Here is a 22,177-nt window from a genome sequence, read left to right on the forward strand (position 1 = left end):
TGGATCCACACAGCTCCATTATATGGCCAACAGCTCCACTGTGTGGGGATGCAACTCCGTTTTCCATATTTTCAGATTCAATAGGTTCTAATATGGGTTGTTTATGCTCCGGAGCATCCTCCAGCTCTGCACACGTTGGCCTACGTGTAAATAAAAAGTAAGAGGCCAAATGTGTTGTTACTGCCTCCATCTGAAATCTGAACAAACTGTAAATTGCTGATTCATGTGATATACAGTGCATGTTTTACAATAAAAATGAACTTTCATATAAAAATATAACTTGGTAAAGTATTGTTTCAAAGGTCTTATTTCTGATTTTGGTGTCTGTATACTGTCAAGTTGCGAGAGAGAGAGAGAGCTGTGCGTGTCCGCGGCAGAGTGTGAAGATCCCAGAGCCTCCTCACCCTTCCATTCCCTCCCAGCTACTGCCCTTGTTGCTCCTCTCCCCTCCCCCTGTCTGGCTGCCTCCCTGGCCATATTTTTAAGGCTTCTGTGAGATAGTAAATAATTCAGTCAGCGGCACTGCGTACAGGTCCTAACGCGGGGAATTGCAGCCTCACTCCCACAGTCTGCGCTCTGACCGCAGCTCTAGGGAGAACACACACACATCCAGGGAAGTTGCAGAGCACACACACAGTGAATATGCCCTCTCTCTGGCTCTGCTCTCTCACTCTGCTTCTCTCGCTTTTGATCTGCCTCTCCAAATCTTCAGTCATTTGATATCTCAACATCAACACTACTACTGCTGCTGCTGTAACCAGAGAAAACACAACTTCTTGAGGCTCAGCGGTCTTAGTCCCTGTCCATCTGTCCATCCAAAAAGGAAATATGCTGGATGCCGGATCGAGAAGGGTCCCGGGATGGCTGAGGCTGTTGGCCGGCCTAAGTCTGCTTCTCTGCCTGGTGGGGGAGACAGGGGCCAAGAGGGTCCCCAAAATCCCCCGCTGTCCTGTCACCTGCTCCTGCACCAAAGACAGTGCCTTCTGTGTGGATACCAAGGCTATCCCCAAGAGCTTTCCCCCTGGGATCATCTCTCTGTGAGTACAACATTGATCACTCTGTCTGTTCCTGTATACGCTCTCTGCTTTTTGGTATATTCCTTACATTTCATTCCAAAATGATAAAACCAGCTGTTGATAAATGTACATAAAGACTTACTAGATGGAAGATCTGTGATGTCATGCATGGTTTTTACAGATTACTTAATAATTCATGGACTAGCCTGTTGACCTTACATTAGGCTACACTTTTACAACAAGGTCATTTGGGCTTTTACAATATATTCTACTGTGTCTGGTTTCCAAAAGCTTATACTGTATAAAATCACTGATCCTTTTTTTGTAACTTCTTCAGTTATACCACGGTTATCTTTTCCAAACAACAGTGAACCGTGTCTCTGAAAATGCCATTATCAAGAGAGCAAGATGGTGTTTGTGCTCCTCAAGAACGTGTGTCTGATTATAAAGAGACTTAAGAGGAAGAAAGAAGCAGGTTCACCATGGCCTGTGTGTTTTGATGGACAGGGCTAGGTCAGCCACGACATGCTAATGAAATATGACAAATGGGCACTTTGTGTCCCTGTGCCTCAGTCTCTCCTCATCCTTGGACAGAAGTCAGGGGGGGCTGGCAGAAATTAGACTACATTGATTGGAGTAGAGCAATGGGACGTGCCTTAACCCTCCTGGGAGAGACACTTACAACAGATTCACATCTCACAGCAAAAGACATGCATGTCCTCCAAGGGATAGTAACCTTACAAAGGTTAGATAAATAGTGCGCAGTAATTGGAATGACAATAATGTAATAGATTCTGTAGCATAGGACTCCGTATGGTTACATTTTAGTTATATGTTTACCTTGATTTTAGTTGATATTGACTCAATGTATTATCTTTCTGAAATTGAACATAATGTTCTTGTATTTTAAGAGCTTGGGGAATTGAAGAGCACAAGCACTACAAGGTGGAGGTAGCCTCATTTTAAAGTGATGAATACATGAACCTGTGAATAAAGAAACTGTGTGTCCTAGTTTCAAAAGATTTCGCCCTCCTTGAAATTCAAATGGTAATACAGATTGAGCCGCATGAGCTCTTGGTAAAACATGCCGTTCTGCATGTTTAGTTCTGTCAATAGATTGACTGTGCCTGGGGACTAGGGAGAACATTCCCTTGCAGTCTCTGTCCACTCATATTGATTAGGTGGGATGCAGCACCAACATCCATCAGGCCCTAACAATTCTTATTTCTCCCCTTAAAATGTACAAAAACTAAAAGTCTGTGGCCAGAATTTTTTTTACCAAAAGCTATGCTCATAAACATGTTATTCTCATGAATACATCAGACTTCACAAAAACATATGTGGCCGACTGGCAACATATACACATTTAGCGTGGAACAACAAGCCCTTGTGCACAATGGGGGTTGGATTTTATATGATAAGCATGATGACATTGACTTAATGTTAGTTGATAGAGCCTGGATGATAAGTTGATTGTCTGTACTTCCCAGGACAATGGTGAATGCAGCCTTCACTACAATCCCAGAGGGAGCCTTCTCCCACCTGCACCTGCTGCAGTTCCTGTGAGTATTCATGCATGTCCCATCATCCTATCCTCACCCTTCCTGTCTGAGGTAGAGGAATTAGAGCAGTCTCAATTTCACTTCTGTGGCTTGGGTCAATGAAAATGCTAAACATGTTCTCTCCAAAACACATCTTCTGTACAACAACAAATTCAGCTCGACCAATCTCGCTGGTTGTTTGAGACAAATCAGGACAATAGATGTTGGAGGGCTAAACATATACAGTGCATTCAGAAAGTATTTATATCCCTTGACTTACTCCACCGTTTGTTATGTTACAATCCGTATTCAAAATTGAATAAATCAAGAAAAATCTCACCCATCGACACACAATACCACACAATGACAAAGTCAAAACATGTTTGTAGAAATTGTAGCATATTTATTGAAAATTATATAGAAATATCTAATTTACATAAGTTGTCACACCCCTGAGTCAATATTTGGTAGAAGCACCTTAGGTGGCGAATACAGCCGTGCGTCTTATTTTGGTAAGTCTCAGAGCTTTGCACACCTGGATTGTAAAATATTTAAGTTATTATTCTTTTTAAAATTGTTCAAGATCTGTCAAGTTGCTAGAAAGCCATTTTCAAGTCTTGCCATAGATTTTCAATACAATTTAAGTCAAAACTGTAATTAGGCCACTGGAACATTCAATGTCATCTTGGTAAGCAACTCCAGTGTAGATTTGGCCTTGTGCTTTAGGTTATTGTCCTGCTGAAAGGGGAATTCATCTCCCAGTGTCTGTTGGAAAGCAGACTGAATCACGATTTTCTCTAGAATTTTGTCTGTGCTTATAGCTGTTCCATTTATTTTCATCCTATTTCCATTTTATTCAACCTTAATCCTTGGCAATGACAAGCATACCCAAAACATGATGCAGCCACCACCATGCTTGAAAATATGAATAGTGGTTCATAGTGTATGTATGTATTCAAGGCAAAAAAGTGTATTTCTTTGCAACATTTTTTGCAGTATTATTTAAGTGCCTTGTTGCAAACAGGATGCATGTTTTAGAATATTTTTATTCTGTACAGGTTTCCTTCTTTCACTCTGTGGAGTAACTACAATGTTGTTGATATATCCTCAGTTTTCTTATATCACAACCATTAAACGGACAATTGGCCTTATGGTGAAATCCCTGAGCAGTTTCCTTCCTCTCTGGAAACTGAGTTAGGAAGGATGCCTTTATCAGTGGAGGCTGCTGAAGGGAGGATGGCACACTAATGTCTGGAATGGAGCGAATGGAATGGCATCAAACAAATAAACCACATGTTTGTTTTTGATACCATTCCACCCATCCTGCTCCGACCATTACCAGGAGCCCGTCCTCCCCAATTAAGGTGCCACCAATCTCCTGTATCTTTGTAGTGACTGTGTGTCCATCCAAAGCCAAATTAATAACTTTGCCGTGCTCAAATGGATGTTCAGTGTCTGCTTTTTAATTTTTTACACATCTACCAATCGGTACCCTTCTTTGCAAGCCATTGAAAAACCTCCCTGGTCTTTGTGGTTGAATCTGTGCTTGAAATGTACTACTCGATTGAGGGACCTTACAGATAATTGTATGTGTGGGGTACAGAGATGGGGTAGACATAAAAAAAATCATGTTTACCACTTATTAAACATGGAATGAGTCCATTCAACTTACTATGCGATTTGTAAAACACATGTTTACTCCTGAACTTATTTAGGCTTGCCATAATAAAGGGTTTGAATACTTATCAACTCAAGACATTTCAGCTTTACATTTTCTATTAATAATTTTTTTAATCTACAAACAAAATTCCACTTTGAAATTATGGGTTATTGTGTGTAGATTGAATCAATGTTTTATTCAGGCTGTAACACAAAATATGGAAAAAGTTAAGGGGTGTGAATACTTTCTGAAGGCACTGAAATTAGATAAGTACAAGTTGTGAAGTAACATTTGTTCGACAATACAATCACTATAAATCTCTTGAAATAAACTGTTATTGAAAACAGTGGTGACATGGCATTAGTGAGTAAAGTGGCACTAATTGTGTCCATTTGCAATCAAGTGTAAATAAATACACATTTAAAGTACCGGTATTGAGTAACATGTCTTCTAACCTCTCCAGCAGTATTTTTCTGGACATTAAATGGAAAGTAAAGCATTTAATACCAGTGTTTTGAAAACCTCTCCCTTTCTCTACCTTTCTGCAGTCTTCTGAACTCCAATACCTTCACTGTGGTGGCTGATGATGCCTTTGCAGGTCTGTCACACCTGCAATACCTGTAAGTGTCCCACGTTGTGCCTTCATTCAGTCACACACACACACACACACACACACACACACACACACACACACACACACACACACACACACACACACACACACACACACACACACACACACACACACACACACACACACATACAGTTGAAGTCGGAAGTTTACATACACTTAGGTTGGAGTCATTCAAATTCATTTTTCAACCCCTCCACAAATTTCTTGTTAACAAACTACAGTTTTGGCAAGTCGGTTAGGACATCTACTTTATGTATGACACAAGTAATTGTTCCAACAATTGTTTACAGACAGAATATTTCACTTATAATTCACTGTATCACAATTCCAGTGGGTCAGAAGTTTACATACATTAAGTTGACTGTGCCTTTAAAAAGCTTGGAAAATTCCAGAAAATTATGTCATGGCTTGAGAAGCTTCTGATAGGCTAACTGACATAATTTGAGTCAATTGGAGGTGTACCTGTATATGGATTTCAAGGCCTACCTTTAAACTCAGTGTCTCTTTGCTTGACATCATGGGAAAATCAAAAGAAATCAGCCAAGACCTCAGAAAATAAATTGTATACCTCCACAAGTCTGGTTCATCCTTGGGAGCAATTTCCAAATGCCTGAAGGTACCACGTTCATCTGTACAAACAATAGTATGCAAGTATAAACACCATGGGACCACGCAGCCGTCATACCGCTCAGGAAGGAGCTTCTGTCTCCTAGAGATGAATGTACTTTGGTGCGAAAAGTGCAAATCAATCCCAGAACAACAGCAAAGGACCTTGTGAAGATGCTGGAGGACACAGGAACAAAATTATCTATATCCACAGTAAAACGAGTCCTATATCTACATAACCTGAAAGGCCGCTCAGCAAGGAAGAAGCCACTGCTCCAAAATCGCCATAAAAAAGCCAGACTACGGTTTGCAACTGCTCATGGGGACAAAGATCGTACTTTTTGGAGAAATGTCCTCTGGTCTGATGAAACAAAAATAGAACTTTTTGGCCATAATGACCATCGTTATGTTTGGAAGAAAAAGGGGGAGGCTTGCAAGCCGAAGAGCACCATCCCAACCGTGAAGCACGGGCTTTTCACATTCTTAAAATAGTGGTGATCCTAACTGACCTAAGACAGGGAATTTTTACTAGGATTAAATGTCAGGAATTGTGAAAAACTGAGTTTAAATGTATTTGGCTAAGGTGTATGTAAACTTCCGACTTCAACTGTATTTGCTCAACAAACATTCTATCTGAAACGATGAGGAAGTGGTGCTACAATGAAAGATGACTATGGTATCCAGGCCTCAGCCAAACAAGCTCAAGTAACATTGAATATTGAACCTCCTCCTACCAGAGACTAGTCTTCCTGCCTTTGTGGGTCCTGATAAAGCTGAGCATGCCTTTTTGTTAATTGACAGGAAGTTGGCCACCAGGAAATATGAAGTTGCTGATGCCATCGCATTTGCTGCTTTCCATGTAAGCAATGCATTAGGCTCCATAAAGTGATTGTGTGGCTCTGGCTGCAGCCCAGCCCCAGAGCTCTGCAGCACCCAGCCAGCTCTACCCGAGGTGGCTCCTCACTGTGAATGCTAATGAACTCATATTTTCATATCCAGTGCTGCTCCAAATGGGAGACTGCAGGCTGACTGAGCTCACACTGTGTAGCCCTGGGATGCCTCACACATCCAGAATGAAGACAGAGAATGCACCTGTAACCAATTGTCACTTGTGGTCATCTTTCATCATTCCATCAACTAAAAGTATAGATTCATCATCCTAAAATAAGGAGATGTTGGTGATATGATGATAAATTCTCATGTGTGCATTGTTTTGTAGAGATTAATTGTGGTTGTCATTTGTGTAGTACAGGTAGTTCACAGAGCTATGTTCGCATGAGTAACTTAAGCCACATTTGTCTAATATACAACTTGTTTGATAGTTGGCAACATTTGCACAGTAACATTATTTTAGATTCTAAGTGGCTCAGTTCAAAGTCCAAACAGCTGAACTTTGATACAGGGCTCAGACTATATTTATTCCTGAACCCATGTAAGGGCACCCTACTAACTATCTGATGACAGGGCAGTTTTGCCTATAAGTCAATTCTCGATTTTAAGTATACCCAAGAGACGTACACCTGCTACGTTACCTTCATTAGAAAAACGTGAGCGGATGATTAATGGTTGTTTTGGACGCTTTGCACCATAGCCAGTAAAAGATTCCCTCCCCCACTTTTCTTTACAACTTGGCTTATCCTCAAGGTTAGTCCCGCTCTTACTGCAGACAGTCCAGCCAGCAGCCAGGTCCGTTCCCATTATAGCTGCTTAAGATTCAGGAAGCATTCCCTGGCAGCTAAATGAAATCTCTCAAAGTTTGCAGGACATGTTCCCCTTAGTAACAGGCTTTTGAAGTAAATAAATAAGGGAAAGATGGAGACACAATCAGGTTCAATAAGACAAATATCACACTCTGAATATGGAAAACAAGGCTGTGTACTGTCCACGAGTGACATGGCAATATATTAAAATGGTCTTGATTGAATTACAGTACCAGTCAAGGGGTTCTTTATTTTTACTATTTTTTACATTGTAGAATAATAGTGAAGACATCAAAACTATGAAAAAACACATATGGAATTATGTAGTAACCAAAAAAAGTGTTAAACAAATCAAAATATATTTTAGATGTTAGATTCTTCAAAGTAGCCAACCTTTGTCTTGATGACAGTTTTGCACACTCTTGGCCTTCTCTCAACCAGCTTCACCTGGAATGCCTTTCCAACAGTCTTGAAGGAGTTCCCACATATGGGGAACACTTGTTGGCTGCTTTCCCTTCACTCTGTAGTCCAACTCATCCCAAACCATCTCAACTGGGTTGAGGTCAGGTGATTGTGGAAGCCAGGTCATCTGATGCAGCACTCCAATAATCTCCTTCTTGGTCAAACAGCCCTTACACAGCCTGGAGGTGTGTTGGGTCATTGTCCTGTTGAAAAACAAATGATAGTCCCACTAAGCGCAAACCAGATGGGATGGAGTATCGCTGAAGAATTCTGTGGTAGCCATGCTGGTTAAGTGTGCCTTGAAATCTAAATAAACCACTGACAGTGTCACCAGAAAAGCACACCCACACCATCACACATCCTCCTCCATGCTTCATGGTGGGAACCACACATACGGAGATCATCCGCTCACCTACTCTGCGTCTCACAAAGACACGGCGGTTGGAACCAAAAATCTCAAATTTGGATTTCATCAGACCAAAATGACAGATTTCCACCGGTCTAATGTCCATTGCTCGTGTTTCTTGGCCAAAGCAAGTCTCTTCTTCTTATTGGTGTCCTTTTTAGTAGTGGTTTCTGTGCAGTGACCATGAAGGCCTGATTCACACAGTCTCCTCTGAACAGTTGATGTTGAGTTGTCTCTTACTTGAACTCTGTGAAGCATTTATTTGGGCTGCAATTTCTGAGGCTGGTAACTCTAATGAACTTATCCTCTGCAGCAGAGGTAACTCTGGGTCTTCATTTCCTGTGGCGGTCCTCATGAGAGCCACTTTCATCATAGCGCTTGATGGATTTTGTGACTGCACTTGAAGAACTTTCAAAGATCTTGACATTTTACAGATTGACTCACTGTCATGTCTTAAAGTAATGATGGACTGTTGTTTCTCTTTGCTTATTTGAGCTGTTCTTGTCATAATATGGACTTGGTCTTTTACCAAATAGGGCTATCTTCTGTATACCAGCCCTACCTTGTCACAACACAACTGATTGGCTCAAACGCATTAAGAAGAAAATAAATTCCACAAATTAACTTTTAGAGCTGAACAACGTAAAAATCTATCGTTCTGCCCCTGAACAAGGCAGTTAATCCCCGGTAGGCCGTCATTGTCAATAAGAATTTGTTCTTAACTGAGTTGCTTAGTTTAAAAAATAAAATAATAGATTTTATTTTAGCTGGTTGAGAGAATGCCAAGAGTGTGCAAAACTGTCATCAAGGCAAAGGGTGGCTATATTTTGATTTGTTTAACACTTTTTTGGTTACTACATGATTCCATATGTGTTATTTCATGGTTTTGATGGCTTCACTATTATTCTACAATGTAGAAAATAGTAAAAATAAAGAAACCCTGGAATGAGTCGGTGTCCAAACTTTTGACTGGTACTGTATATTGTTTTCTATTATAAGGATCTTGATTATCATGATTGCTTTCTTCAGAAGTCTACTATCTACAGTATATTGAGTGATCCTGTCTCTCTGTATGCCCATCAGATTTGTAGAGAACAATGATGTCCAAGCCCTGTCAAAGCATACCTTCAGAGGGCTTAAATCCTTGACTCACCTGTGAGTATATCTTCTGACTTTTTCTCTGTAAATATCAATGGAAGAATACTAGTTACGCATTGCATGGACATGTTATGATGATTTTTTTTTTTCTTCTTCTAATTCTTATCTCTGTCTCTTGTAGTTCTCTGTCAAATAATAACCTGCAGTTCCTTCCACGAGAACTCTTCAAATATCTTGATATTTTGACAGACTTGTAAGTACACTACTTTTTGAAAGGGAACACGTTAGCCTTATCATAGGTTTCATCTTGTGATATGTTTTCGAAATGAGTAACTAAGTTATTATTACCATGTAATAATATAGTTATTATTACCATGTTATTAAAACTTTATTCAGCGCTGTAATTGAAAATGCGCTACCAAGATTCCTTACTACAGACAGTTTTGTAAGAACTGTCATTCTATTGTTCTATGTGTTACCCAGAGACCTGCGGGGTAACTCGTTCCGCTGTGACTGTAAAATCAAGTGGCTGGTGGACTGGATGGAGAAGACCAACACCTCTGTCCCTGCCATCTACTGTGCCAGCCCATTTGAGTTCCAAGGCCGCAGAATCCATGATCTCACCCCACGAGACTTCAACTGTATCAGCGCAGGTTTGCACCCAATCATCTTGAAATTAATTTCACAGGACAGCAAGGCACTTAATTGATAGATTGATAATCCTCATCTCTCTCTTACCCTGTAGACTTTGCAGTTTATGAGACTTTTCCCTTCCAGTCTGTGTCAGTGGAGACCTATGAATTCAACAACAATCAGTTTGTGGCCTTCGCCCAGCCTGATACTGGGTTCTGTACACTGTTTGTATGGGATCATGTGGAAATGGTCTTCCGGAGGTACCATAATATAACAGGTAAGTTTCTTCTTTGACTTAAGCCTTTTTTAATATAACAAATCATGCCACAAGACAACCAATGCATTCAACTGTTATCACTTAATTATAGACCAAGGGATTTTACATTGTATCTTTAAGTACACAGAGGAGACTGAAGTCAGCTAAACCTGCTGCTTTCTGCTTCTTTGTTTCTCCTAGCTCGCTCCGCTGTCTACTGCAAGCCTGTGGTCATAAACAACACTCTTTACATGGTTGTGGCTCAACTTTTTGGAGGATCCCACATCTACAAGTGAGACTTATTCCAATTCTTTATCAAAGGCAAAATGTCATTGATTTGTTAATTTTCTTAGCCATTGGCGCTTTTCCATTAAGACTTACCCACACACCAGCGGACCACCAGTGTTTTATGTTAATGTAAGCTCTGGTGTAATTGTGTTTCCATCAGAGTATGACACTTAAGAATTCCCACTGGGCACAGACGTCAATTCAACGTTGCTTCAATGTAATTTCATTGGAATTACGTGAAAACATAGTTGTATTCAACCAGTGGCGAGCACAATCAACAACTTATGCATAATTCAAGACTGTTGATTTGTGAGGTGTTAAAGGTCACAGTTATCAAGTGTTATGTAAATGGGAACTGAAAAGTACCAGCCGCCTGGCTTGGCCCCAAGTTAGAGCAGGTCTGCCGGAGCTATGGCTCAGTGAGACACGGGTGCCAGCCTTTGTAGATAGAAACAGAAAAGTCTGAACCTTTTGGGTAAAAAACTGGGGTAAATCTTTATTGAAAATGTGCCAGAATTGTGTTACGATTAGATGTCTGTGATGATGATTTCGGGATGGCTGACCTGGTTGACACCTTTTCAGGTGGGAAGAGGACCCACAGCGATTTGTGAAGATCCAGGACATTGACACCACACGTGTGAGGAAACCCAACTTTGTTGAGACCTTCCAGCTGGATGATGAGTGGTACTTTGCCGTGGCAGACAGTTCCAAGGCAGGCTCTACGAGCATATACCGCTGGAACAGCAACGGTTTCTACTCCCACCAATCCCTTCATCCCTGGCATCGTGACACCCATGTGGAGTTCCTAGATGTGGAAGGGAAGCAGCGTCTCATTCTCTCCAGTGCCTCCCAGCCCCCAGTGGTTTACCAGTGGAACCGCAGCCTGCGCCAGTTTGCCTTTCATTCCCAAATCACTGAGACTTTCGACGTGCAGATGGTCAAGCATTTCTGGGTGCGCAACGTTCTCTACCTTTGCCTTACACGCTTCATTGGTGACTCCAAGATTCTCCGATGGGAAGGGCAGCGCTATGTTGAGATTCAGACCCTGCCCTCACGTGGCTCCATGGCTGTGTATCCATTCACTGTGGGTCCCCGTCAGTATCTTCTCCTAGGGAGTGATTTCTCCTTCTCTCGAGTTTACCTGTGGGATGACCTCACCCAGCACTTCCAGCCCTTCCAGGAGCTCAACATGAGAGCACCCCGGGCCTTCAGCTTGGTGTCAGTGGACAACAAAGACATGCTGCTGGCAGCCAGCTTTAAAGGCAACACCCTAGCCTACCAGCACCTAATAGTGGATCTCAGTGCCAAATAGACCAATCCAGCCGAATCTACAGTATGAGACCATTCATTAATCTGTGCTGTTCTTGTGGAGAAGCCATCTAAGCCATGCAACTAAATGCCTGTTAAATTGGCAAAACAAAATGTAATAGTACTAATGAACAGGAAATGCATGATATCTTCTGATGTGTCTGATTGAATGAATTAAAACCGGATGTGTAATGACAGAACATATCACCATAAGTAATACATAGTACATCACTATGCAACATCACTACTTACTTGACCTACCATTCATTTATGCTCTGTGGGAAATATAATTGGAGGTTCCATTGCAGATATAGTACAAATATAAGTAACATCAGATTATGTGAAAAGCATGTGCATCTACTGAACTTTTCTATTGGATGTTATAAAATCCTTTAATTCATGAATATCAATAAAGGAAAATAACTGTTCACATCAAATAGTTGGACATTCTATGAAATGATAGTTAAGATATTTTGTTCAAAGCAATACTGTAATCTGCATGCCTCAGATGTTCTCTTTACAGTAGATCATCTTTTATAAAATTATTCTGTATACATTTTATATTGCATCAAGGTTTGCATCAAGGTAATAATAGCAATACGTGTTAATAAGTTTTGCTCTATGTTGATCCTGAATGATACCAATATATTTTTGTTTAATTACAATGCATGTGCACATGTACAGATTTCCCTAAATAAATGTTTGGTTAACTGAATAGGACTGGAAGGTTGTCAAGCTCCTGTCATCACCGTGTGTGTGTGTATATATATATATATATACATATATATATATACACACACATATATATATACACACATACTTACATACAGTCACAAGTTTGGACACACCTACTTATTCCATGGTTTTTCTTTATTTTTACTATTTTCTACATTGTAGAATAATAGTGAAGACATCACAACTATGAAATTGCACATATGGAATCATGTAGTAACCAACAAATTGTTCAACAAATCAAAATATATTTGAGATTCTTCAAAGTAGCCACCCTTTGTCTTGATGACAGCACACTCTTGGCATTCAACTGTATATATTTTAAAAATATCTACAAGTCTGTTTTTGCTTTGTCATTATGGAGTATTGTGTGTAGATTGATGGGGGGGGGGGACAATTGAATCCATTTGAGTAAGGCTGGAACGTAACAATGTGGAAAAAGTCAAGGGGTCTGAATACTTTCCGAATGCACTGTACAATACTGTTCGTTGCCTTACATTTGTTTTGGACTTGGGGACTGTGATGAGACCCCTTGTGGCATGTCTAGTGGGGTATGTCTGTCAGAACTGTATGATATTTTCAACAAAGTAACATTTCTCATACAAACAAGAAGTGATGCAGTCAATCTTTCCTCTACCTTGAGCCAAGAGAAATGAATGCATCTTGTTGATATTAGTCCTCTGTGTGAATGCTGCTCATATTTATATAACCAGGCAATACTCAAGATGTGATAAAACCAGAGCCTGCAGTACTTGTTTGGTTGAATGTGTTGTTAAAAAAGCAGAGCACATCTTTATCATAGTCATACTTCTCCCCATCTTTACAACAACATAATCAATATGCTTTGACCATAACAGTTTACCTTCTAAGGTAAAACCAATAAGTTTAGTCTCCTCTACTTGCTCAACAGCCACATTACTCATTATCAGATTCAGCTGAGGTCTAGTACTTATCGAAATTATTTGTACCAAATACAATGCTTGTGGTGTTGGTGCATGCTTATTGATAACTGGAAGAATGCATCAAGTGCAGCGTCTGGATGCTGCTCATTACAGGTCATTGTAAAAAATAATTTGTTCCCAATTGACTTACCTGTATAAATAAAGGTGAAATAAAAAAATGAAATAAAAAATATCTTCATAAGAATCACTACAGAACTTTTTGTATGATCTCTTATTGGCCTACACTATTTTAAGCCCAGCCTTTGGAACCCTGACTTTTCTGGATATAGCTACTATATTATGGTCACTACATCCAATTGGTGTGGACATCGCTTTAGAACAAAGTTCCCCAGCATTAGTCACATTTTTTGTCAAAAATAAAATAACTTGTTTCAACATTATTCTTCGAATAGCCTATACCGGTATATACACATTGTTAGTAGGATATTATGAGTGTTGTGATTGTATGGTCCACTACTGTATTTGACCCTTACCACCATGGAAGGGGGTATAGTGTGAGCAGAGTCTGAATTACGGGGGGCCCAGGGGGGTCTCAGACCCCTGAATGAGTCACGAGTCCCTGTAAATGCAACAAAGTTTAAAAAATAATTGGGGGTGAGTCTCTAAATAATACTAATTTAACCATTGGGTCATTTTCACCTCAAAAAGCAAGAGGATTTTGACACCCATCATCTCAGATTGTTCTGAAATCACTTCTGTAGTTAGTAACAGATACGATTAGCATTCCTGAATTCACCATTTTCATTTATAGGATTCAGATAATGTTGTAATCTATTTATTAAACACAAGAGACCAGCAAAATGGATAAAAGTGTGGTGGTATTGCAGGAACTGTGGCAGCTAGTGGCCAAAACCTGGTACTTTCACACTACTTTATGGTAAATAATGCAAGCGACTTCCAATTACTAATTTCTCAGAACAGGGGGAAAAAACATCACCAGATTCATAGGGAATACATTACATCGTATGGAGAAGCAATACTCCAAGCCGCAGCTTCATACTACTTGTCAAACAGAGACCTGAAACTGTATACTGGTTGTTGGAATGGAATGGAATGAGTTGTGCAGGGAGCTTATTGGCATTTGACAAAAAAAAAATTGTCCTCATGTCTTTCTCATTGGTAGGAAAAGGTTTGGTCCAAATCGAATATTCGGTACTATGTTTATTGAATATTATCTGAATCCTATAAATAAATAAAAAAAGGCAAAATTGGGTGTAATCAATCTCCGGAATACATTTTAATTTCAACAAAATTATGTTTCAGGAATGCCAATTTTACCTGTTTGTAACTACAAAAACAATTGCAGAACAATCTGAGATGGTGGGTGTCATGGCTTGCTGAAATGACATGGAACAACTCCATTCTCCTATTTGTTTAAAATGCAATTTGTACGGCTACAGTGGTAAATTAGTGCCTGTCATACGTGTTACCCTGAATCAACAACATAAGTGTTAATTAGTATTACAGGGCTCCAGAGTAACATTTTCCCCTGGTGTCACTGGTGCCACTAACTTTTACAGTTGGTAGCACCAGCCCATAATTTGGTTGGACGGACCAAATCATGAGTAATGATCTTATAAAGTCATACAGAGTGCTTTATTAAGAAGTATAATAAAAAGACCTACTGAGATATTGAAGAAACAAGTTGTTTCAATTAACACGTCCAAGCAAGAATGCAAGATATGTTGATGCGCAACATTATCCAGCGATTGTCATGAATTTTTACTATAGTTGCTCAATTTTACTATCAAAATAGGACTCCAGAATTTTCTGATCATTTTTTAATTCAATAGAGATAAATTACATATCCTGAATAAAAATATAAAACGCAACAAGCAACAATTCCAAGGATTTTACTGAGTTACAGTACATATAACACAACAACATTATCCCGGAAACACTAGACTCAATCCAATTTGCATACCGCCCCAAAAGATCCACAGATGACGCAATCACACTCCACACTGCCCTTTCCCACCTGGACAAAGGGAACATCTATGTGAGAATGCTGTTCATTGACTACAGCTCAGCGTTCCACACCATAGTGCCCACAAAGCTCATCACTAAGCTAAGGACACTAGGACTAACCACATCCCTCTGCAACTGGATCCTGGACTTCCTGACGGGCCAGCCCCAGATGGTAAGGGTAGGCAACAACACATCTGCCACATTGATCCTCTACACGGGGGGCCCCTCAGGGGTGCGTGCTTAGTCCCCTCCTGTGCTCCCTGTTTACCCATGACTGCGTGGCCAAGCACGACTCCAACACCATCATTAAGTTTGCTTACGACACAACAGTGGTAGGCCTGATCACCGACAACAATGAGACAGCCTATAGGGAGGAGGTCAGAGACCTGGCAGTGTGATGCCAGGACAACAATCTCTCCTTCAACGTCAGCAAGACAAAGGAGCTGATCGTGGACTACAGGAAAAGGAGGGCTGAGCACGCCCCCATTCTCATCGATGGGGCTGTAGTGGAGAGGGTCGAGAGTTTCAAGTTCCTTGGTCTCCACATCACCAACAAAGAGGGCATGACAACACCTTTTCCCCCTCAGGAGACTGAAAATATTTGCCATGGGTCCTCAGATCCTCAAAAGGTTCTACAGCTGCACCATCGAGAGCATCCTGACCGGTTGCAATACCGCCTGGTATGGCAACTGTTCGGCATCTGACCGTAAGGTGCTACAGAGGGTAGTGTGTACGGACCAGTACATCACTGGGGCCAAGCTTCCCGCCATCCAGGACATATATAATAGGCGGTGTCAGAGGAAAGCACAGAAATTGTCAGAGACTCCAGTCACCCGAGTCATAGACTGTTTTCTCTGCTACCGCACGGTAACTGCTGCTACTATGGTGTTATCTGTTAAGAGAATGTGTATTTTGTTAAAAGGCTGAATAGCACTAAAGGGAGTAAGCAAAGGCACTATGTGTAATCCTGGGATTAAGTGTACTTATTGGTACAGTTGAAGTCGGAAGTTGACATACACTTAGGTTGGAGTCATTAAAACTTGGTTTTCAACCACTCCACAAATTTCTTGTTAACAAACTATAGTTTTGGCAAGTCGGTTAGGACATCTACTTTGTGCATGACACAAGCAATTTTTCCAACAATTGTTTACAGACAGATTATTTCACTGTATCACAATTCCAGTGGGTCAGAAGTTTACATATACTAAGTTGACTGTGCCTTTAAACAGCTTGGAAAATTCCAGAAAATGATGTCATGGCTTTAGAAGCTTCTGATAGGCTAATTGACATCATTTGAGTCAATTGGAGGTGTACCTGTGGATGTATTTCAGGGCCTACCTTCCAACTCAGTGCCTCTTTGCTTGACATCATGGAAAAATCAAAAGAAATCAGCCAAGAAAAAATTGTAGACCTCCACAAGTCTGGTTCATCCTTGGGAGCAGTTTCCAAATGCCTGAAGGTACCACGTTCATCTGTACAAACAATAGTACGCAAGTATAAACACCATGGGACAACGCAGCCATCATACCGCTCAGGAAGGAGACGCGTTCTGTCTCCTAGAGATGAATGTACTTTGAGGCGAAAAGTGCAAATCAATCCCAGAACAACAGCAAAGGACCTTGTGAAGATGGAGGAAACAGGTAAAAAAGTAACTATATCCACAGTAAAACAAGTCCTATATCAACATAACCTGAAAGGCCGCTCAGCAAGGAAGAAGCCACTGCTCCAAAACTGCCATAAAAAAGCCAGACTATGGTTTGCAACTGCACATGGGGACAAAGATCGTACTTTTTGGAGAAATGTCCTCTGGTCTGATGAAACAAAAATAGAACTGTTTGGCCATAATGACCATCGTTATGTTTGGAAGAAAAAGGGGGAGGCTTGCAAGCCGAAGAGCATCATCCCAACCGTGAAGCACGGGGGTGGCAGCATCATGTTGTGGGGGTGCTTTGCTACAGGAGGGACTGGTGCACTTCCCAAAATAGATGGCATCATGAGGGAGGAAAATTATGTGGATATATTGAAGCAACATCAAGACATCAGTCAGGAAGTTAAAGCTTGGTCGCAAATGGGTCTTCCAAATGGACAATGACCTCAAGCATACTTCCAAAGTTGTGGCAAAATGGAATAAGGACAACAAAGTCAAGGTATTGGAGTGGCCATCACAAAGCCCTGACCTCAATCATGTAGCAAATTTGTGGGCAGAACTGAAAAAGAGTGTACGAGCAAGGAGGCCTACAATCCTGACTCCGTTACACCAGCTCTTTCTCGAGGAATGGGACAAAATTCACCCAACTTATTGTGGGAAGCTTGTGGAAGGCTACCCGAAACGTTTGACCCAAGTTAAACAATTTAAAGGCAATGCTACCAAATACTAATTGAGTGTATGTAAACTTCTGACCCACTGAGAATGTGATGAAAGAAACAAAAGCTGAAATAAATCATTCTCTCTACTATTATTCTGACATTTCACATTCTTAAAATAAAGTGGTGATCCTAACTGACCTAAGACAGGGAATTTTTAAGGATTAAATGTATTTGGCTAAAATGTATGTAAACTCCCGACTTCAAATGTACATATGAGATGAGTAATGTAGGGTATGTAAACATTATATAAAGTGGAACTTGTTTAAAGTGACTAGTGATACGTTTATTACATCAAATTTTTAATTATTAAAGTGGCTAGAGATTTGAATTAGTATGTTGGCAGCAGCCACTCAATGTTAGTGATGGCTGTTTAAAAGTCTGATGGCCTTGAGATAGAAGCTGTTTTTCAGTCTCTCAATCCTAGCTTTGATGCACCTGCACTGACCTCGCCTTTTGGATGATAGCGGGGTGAACAGGCAGTGGCTCGGGTGGTTGTTGTCCTTGATGATCTTTATGGCCTTCCTGTGACATCGGGTGGTGTAGGTGTTCTGGAGGGCAGGTAGTTTGCCCCCAGTGATGCGTTGTGCAGACCTCACTACCCTCTGGAGAGCCTTACGGTTGTGGGCGGAGCAGTTGCCGTACCAGGCGGTGATACAGCCCGACAGGATGCTCTCGATTGTGCCTCTGTAGAAGTTTGTGAGTGCTTTTGGTGACAAGCCGAATTTCTTCAGCCTCCTGAGGTTGAAGAGGCGCTGCTGCGCCTTCTTCACAACGCTGTCTGTGTGGGTGGACCAATTCAGTTTGTCCGTGATGAGTACGCCGAGGAACTTAAAACTTACTACCCTCTCCACTACTGTCCCATCGATGTGGATAGGGGGGTGCTCCCTCTTCTGTTTCCTGAAGTCCACAATCATCTCCTTTGTTTTGTTGACGTTGCGTGTGAGGTTATTTTCCTGACACCACACTCCAAGGGCCCTCACCTCCTCCCTGTAGGCTGTCTCGTCGTTGTTGGTAATCAAGCCTACCACTGTAGTGTCAATCAAACTTGATGATTGAGTTGGAGGCGTGCATGGCCACACAGTCATGGGTGAACAGGGAGTACAGGAGAGGGCTCAGAACGCACCCTTGTGGGGCCCCAGTGTTGAGGATCAGTGGGGTGGAGATGTTGTTTCCTACCCTCACCACCTGGGGACGGCCCGTCAGGAAGTCCAGGACCCAGTTGCACAGGGCGGGGTCAAGACCCAGGGTCTCGAGCTTAATGATGAGTTGAGGGTACTATGGTGTTACATGCTGAGCTGTAGTCGATGAACAGCATTCTTACATAGGTATTCCTCTTGTCCAGATGGGTTAGGGCAGTGTGCAGTGTGATTGCGATTGCGTCGTATGTGGACCTATTGGAGCAGTAAGCAAATTGGAGTGGGTCTAGGGTGTCAGGTAGGGTGGAGGTGATATGATCCTGGACTTGTCTCTCAAAGCACTTCATGATGACGTAAGTGAGTGCTACTGGGCGATAGTCATTTAGCTCAGTTACCTTAGCTTTCTTCGGAACAGGAACAATGGTGGCCCTCTTGAAGCATGTGGGAACAGCAGACAGGGATAGGGATTGATTGAATATGTCCGTAAACACACCAGCCAGCTGGTCTGCGCATGCTCTGATGACGCGGCTAGGGATGCCATCTGGGCCGGCAGCCTTGCGAGGGTTAACACGTTTAAATGTTTTACTCACGTTGGCCGCGGTGAAGGAGAGCCCGCAGGTTTTGGTAGCGGGCCATGTTAGTGGCACTGTATTGTTCTCAAACCGAGCAAAGAAGTTGTTTAATTTGTCTGGGAGCAAGACGTCGGTGTCCGCGACGGGGCTGGTTTTCTTTTTGTAATCCGTGATTGACTGTAGACCCTGCCACATACGTCTCATATCTGAGCCGTTGAATTGCGATTCTACTTTGTCTCTATACTGACGCTTAGCTTTTTTTTGCCTTGCGAAGGGAATTGTTTGTATTCGGTCATGTTTCCGGTCGCCTTGCCATGATTAAAAGCAGTGGTTCGCAACAAAAATGGATTCGTGGTTAAGATTTGCCGAAAGGAGGGAGAGCTTTGTATGCGTTGCAGAAGTTAGAGTAGCAATGATCCAGAATGTTGCCAGCCCGTGTCGCACATTCGATATGCTGATAAAATTTAGGGAGCCTTGTTTTCAGATTAGCTTTGTTAAAATCGCCAGCTACAATAAATGCAGCCTCAGGCTATATGGTTTCCAGTTTACATAGAGTCAAATGAAGTTCTTTCAGGGCGTTCAAGGTGTCTGCTTGGGAGGGGGGGGATATACACGGATGTGATTATAATCGAAGAGGTAGATAATATGATCGGTATTTGATTGTAAGGAATTCTAGGTCAGGTGAACAAAAGGACTTGAGTTCCTGTATGTTGTTATGATCACACCACTACTCGTTAATCATAAGGCATACACCCCTGCCCTTCTTCTTACCAGAGAGATGTTTGTTTCTGTGGGCGCGATGCGTGAACAAACAGGGTGGCTGTATCGACTCTGATGACATATCCGGAGTGAGCCATGTTTCCGTGAGGCAACCCTTGCCCGATTTTCGTCTACCTTGTTGTCAAGCGACTGGACATTGGCAAGTAGTATACTCGGGAGCGGTGAGCGATGAGCCCGTCTATGGAGCCTAACCAGAAGACCGCTCTGTTTGCGACGTCGTTGTTTTGGGTCGCCATCTGGGATCCAATCCATTGTCCTGGGTGGTGGTCCAAACAGAAGATCCGCTTTGGGAAAGTCGTATTCCTGGTCGTAATGTTGTAAGTTGACGTTGCTCTTATATCCAATAGTTCTTCCCGGCTGTATGTAATAAGACTGAAGAATTCCGGGGGTAGCAATGTAAGAAATAATACCTAAAAAACGAAATAATGCATAGTTTCCAAAGAACGCGAAGCGAGGAGACCATCTCTGTTGGCGCCATCTCTGTCGGCGCCATGTCCACTCCAACAATGAGAACAAACAGTAAACGACTGTAATAACAATAATAATAATAGTGTCACTGTAACGGCTGTCTAATGCCTCCTCCTCGGATGAGGAGGAGGAGTAAGGGTCGGACCAAAACGCAGCGTTGTATGCAGACATAATGGATATTTATTAATGACAAGACGAACCACGAAAACTCTTACACAAACTACAAAACAATAAACGACGTAGACAGACCTGAACTTGAGAACTTACATATACACGAAGAACGCACGAACAGGTACAGACTACACAAACTAACGAAAACACGAAACAGTCCCGTGTGGTGCATACAGACACAGACACAGGAACAATCACCCACAAACAAACAGTGAGAACAGCCTACCTTAATATGGTTCTCAATCAGAGGAAACGTAAAACACCTGTCCCTGATTGAGAACCATATCAGGCCAATAGACAAATAACCTAAACATAGAAACACATAACATAGAATGCCCACCCCAACTCACGCCCTGACGAACTAAACACATACAAAAACAAGGAAAACAGGTCAGGAACGTGACAGAACCCCCCCTCAAGGTGCGAACTCCGGGCGCACCACCTAAAGTCTAGGGGAGGGTCTGGGTGGGCATCTGTCCACGGTGGCGGCTCCGGCTCCGGACGTGGTCCCCACCCCACCATAGTCAAACCCCGCTTCCGTAGCCTCCTCCAAATGGCCACCCTCCAAATTAACCCCACTGGATCTAGGGGCAGCACCGGACTAAGGGGCAACACCGGAATGAGGGGCAGCTCCGGACTGAGGGGCGGATCCTGGCTGGCTGGCGGATCCTGGCTGGCTGGCTCTGGCGGATCCTGGCTGGCTGGCGGCTCTGGCGGATCCTGGCTGGCTGGCGGCTCTGGCGGCTCCTGGCTGGCTGGCGGCTCTGGCTGCTCCTGGCTGGCTGGCGGCTCTGGCTGCTCCTGGCTGGCTGGCGGCTCTGGCTGCTCCTGGCTGGCTGGCGGCTCTGGCTGCTCCTGGCTGGCTGGCGGCTCTGGCTGCTCCTGGCTGGCTGGCGGCTCTGGCTGCCAGCAAAACCAAGAAACCATTGCAACTGCACCCTGGATGTTGGTTGAGGCCAATCCACCACTGCTTTCACCTTTCCAGGATCCACCCCCCCCCCCCCCTCCCTCGGCACACACCTCTCCCAAGGTACTGTTCAAATGGTCTCCAGCTGTCGACAAAGCCTTTGTGGACCTGAAGCATCGGTTCACAACAGCACCCATCCTCATCCATCCGGACCCCTCGTATCAATTTGTGGTGGAAGTTGATGCTTCGGATGTTGGAGTGGGGGCCATCCTGTCCCAGCGATCTGTCCAGGACCAAAAGCTTCATTCCTGTGCCTTCCTGCCCCATCGTCTCAATCCTGCAGAGAGGAACTACGATGTAGGCAACCGAGAACTCCTAGCGGTTAAGATGGTGTTGGGAGAGTGGAGGCACTGGCTAGAAGGAGCAGAACAGACATTCTTGGTCTGGACCGACCATAAAAACTTGGAATATCTCCGTACAGCCAAGTGCCTCAACTCCAGGCAGGC

The 22,177-nt window shown here is 42.6% G+C and overlaps 1 protein-coding gene across 1 annotated transcript; it reads left to right on the plus strand.

Annotated features, from left to right (window-relative positions):
* The first annotated feature begins 828 nt into the window (after window positions 1-828).
* On the plus strand, window positions 829-11,634 carry LOC120051150 (leucine-rich repeat LGI family member 3-like). The gene is made up of 9 exons (XM_038997858.1): window positions 829-1,037; window positions 2,507-2,578; window positions 4,766-4,837; window positions 9,109-9,180; window positions 9,305-9,376; window positions 9,607-9,776; window positions 9,869-10,033; window positions 10,214-10,304; window positions 10,883-11,634. The coding sequence occupies exons 1-9, from the start codon at window positions 829-831 to the stop codon at window positions 11,610-11,612; spliced, it is 1,653 nt and encodes a 550-aa protein (XP_038853786.1). The 3' UTR covers window positions 11,613-11,634.
* Window positions 11,635-22,177: the final 10,543 nt, after the last annotated feature.

This window comes from Salvelinus namaycush, chromosome 1 (assembly GCF_016432855.1).
Source record: "Salvelinus namaycush isolate Seneca chromosome 1, SaNama_1.0, whole genome shotgun sequence".
Classification (NCBI taxonomy): domain Eukaryota; kingdom Metazoa; phylum Chordata; class Actinopteri; order Salmoniformes; family Salmonidae; genus Salvelinus; species Salvelinus namaycush.

Bases quoted from the DNA above. Each gene is read 5' to 3' on its own strand.
- LOC120051150 (XM_038997858.1), top strand. From the start codon at position 829: ATGCTGGATGCCGGATCGAGAAGGGTCCCGGGATGGCTGAGGCTGTTG. The intron at 4,838-9,108 runs GTAAGTGTCCCA...TATGCCCATCAG, and splicing joins CTGTCACACCTGCAATACCT to ATTTGTAGAGAACAATGATG. The intron at 10,034-10,213 runs GTAAGTTTCTTC...TGTTTCTCCTAG, and splicing joins GAGGTACCATAATATAACAG to CTCGCTCCGCTGTCTACTGC.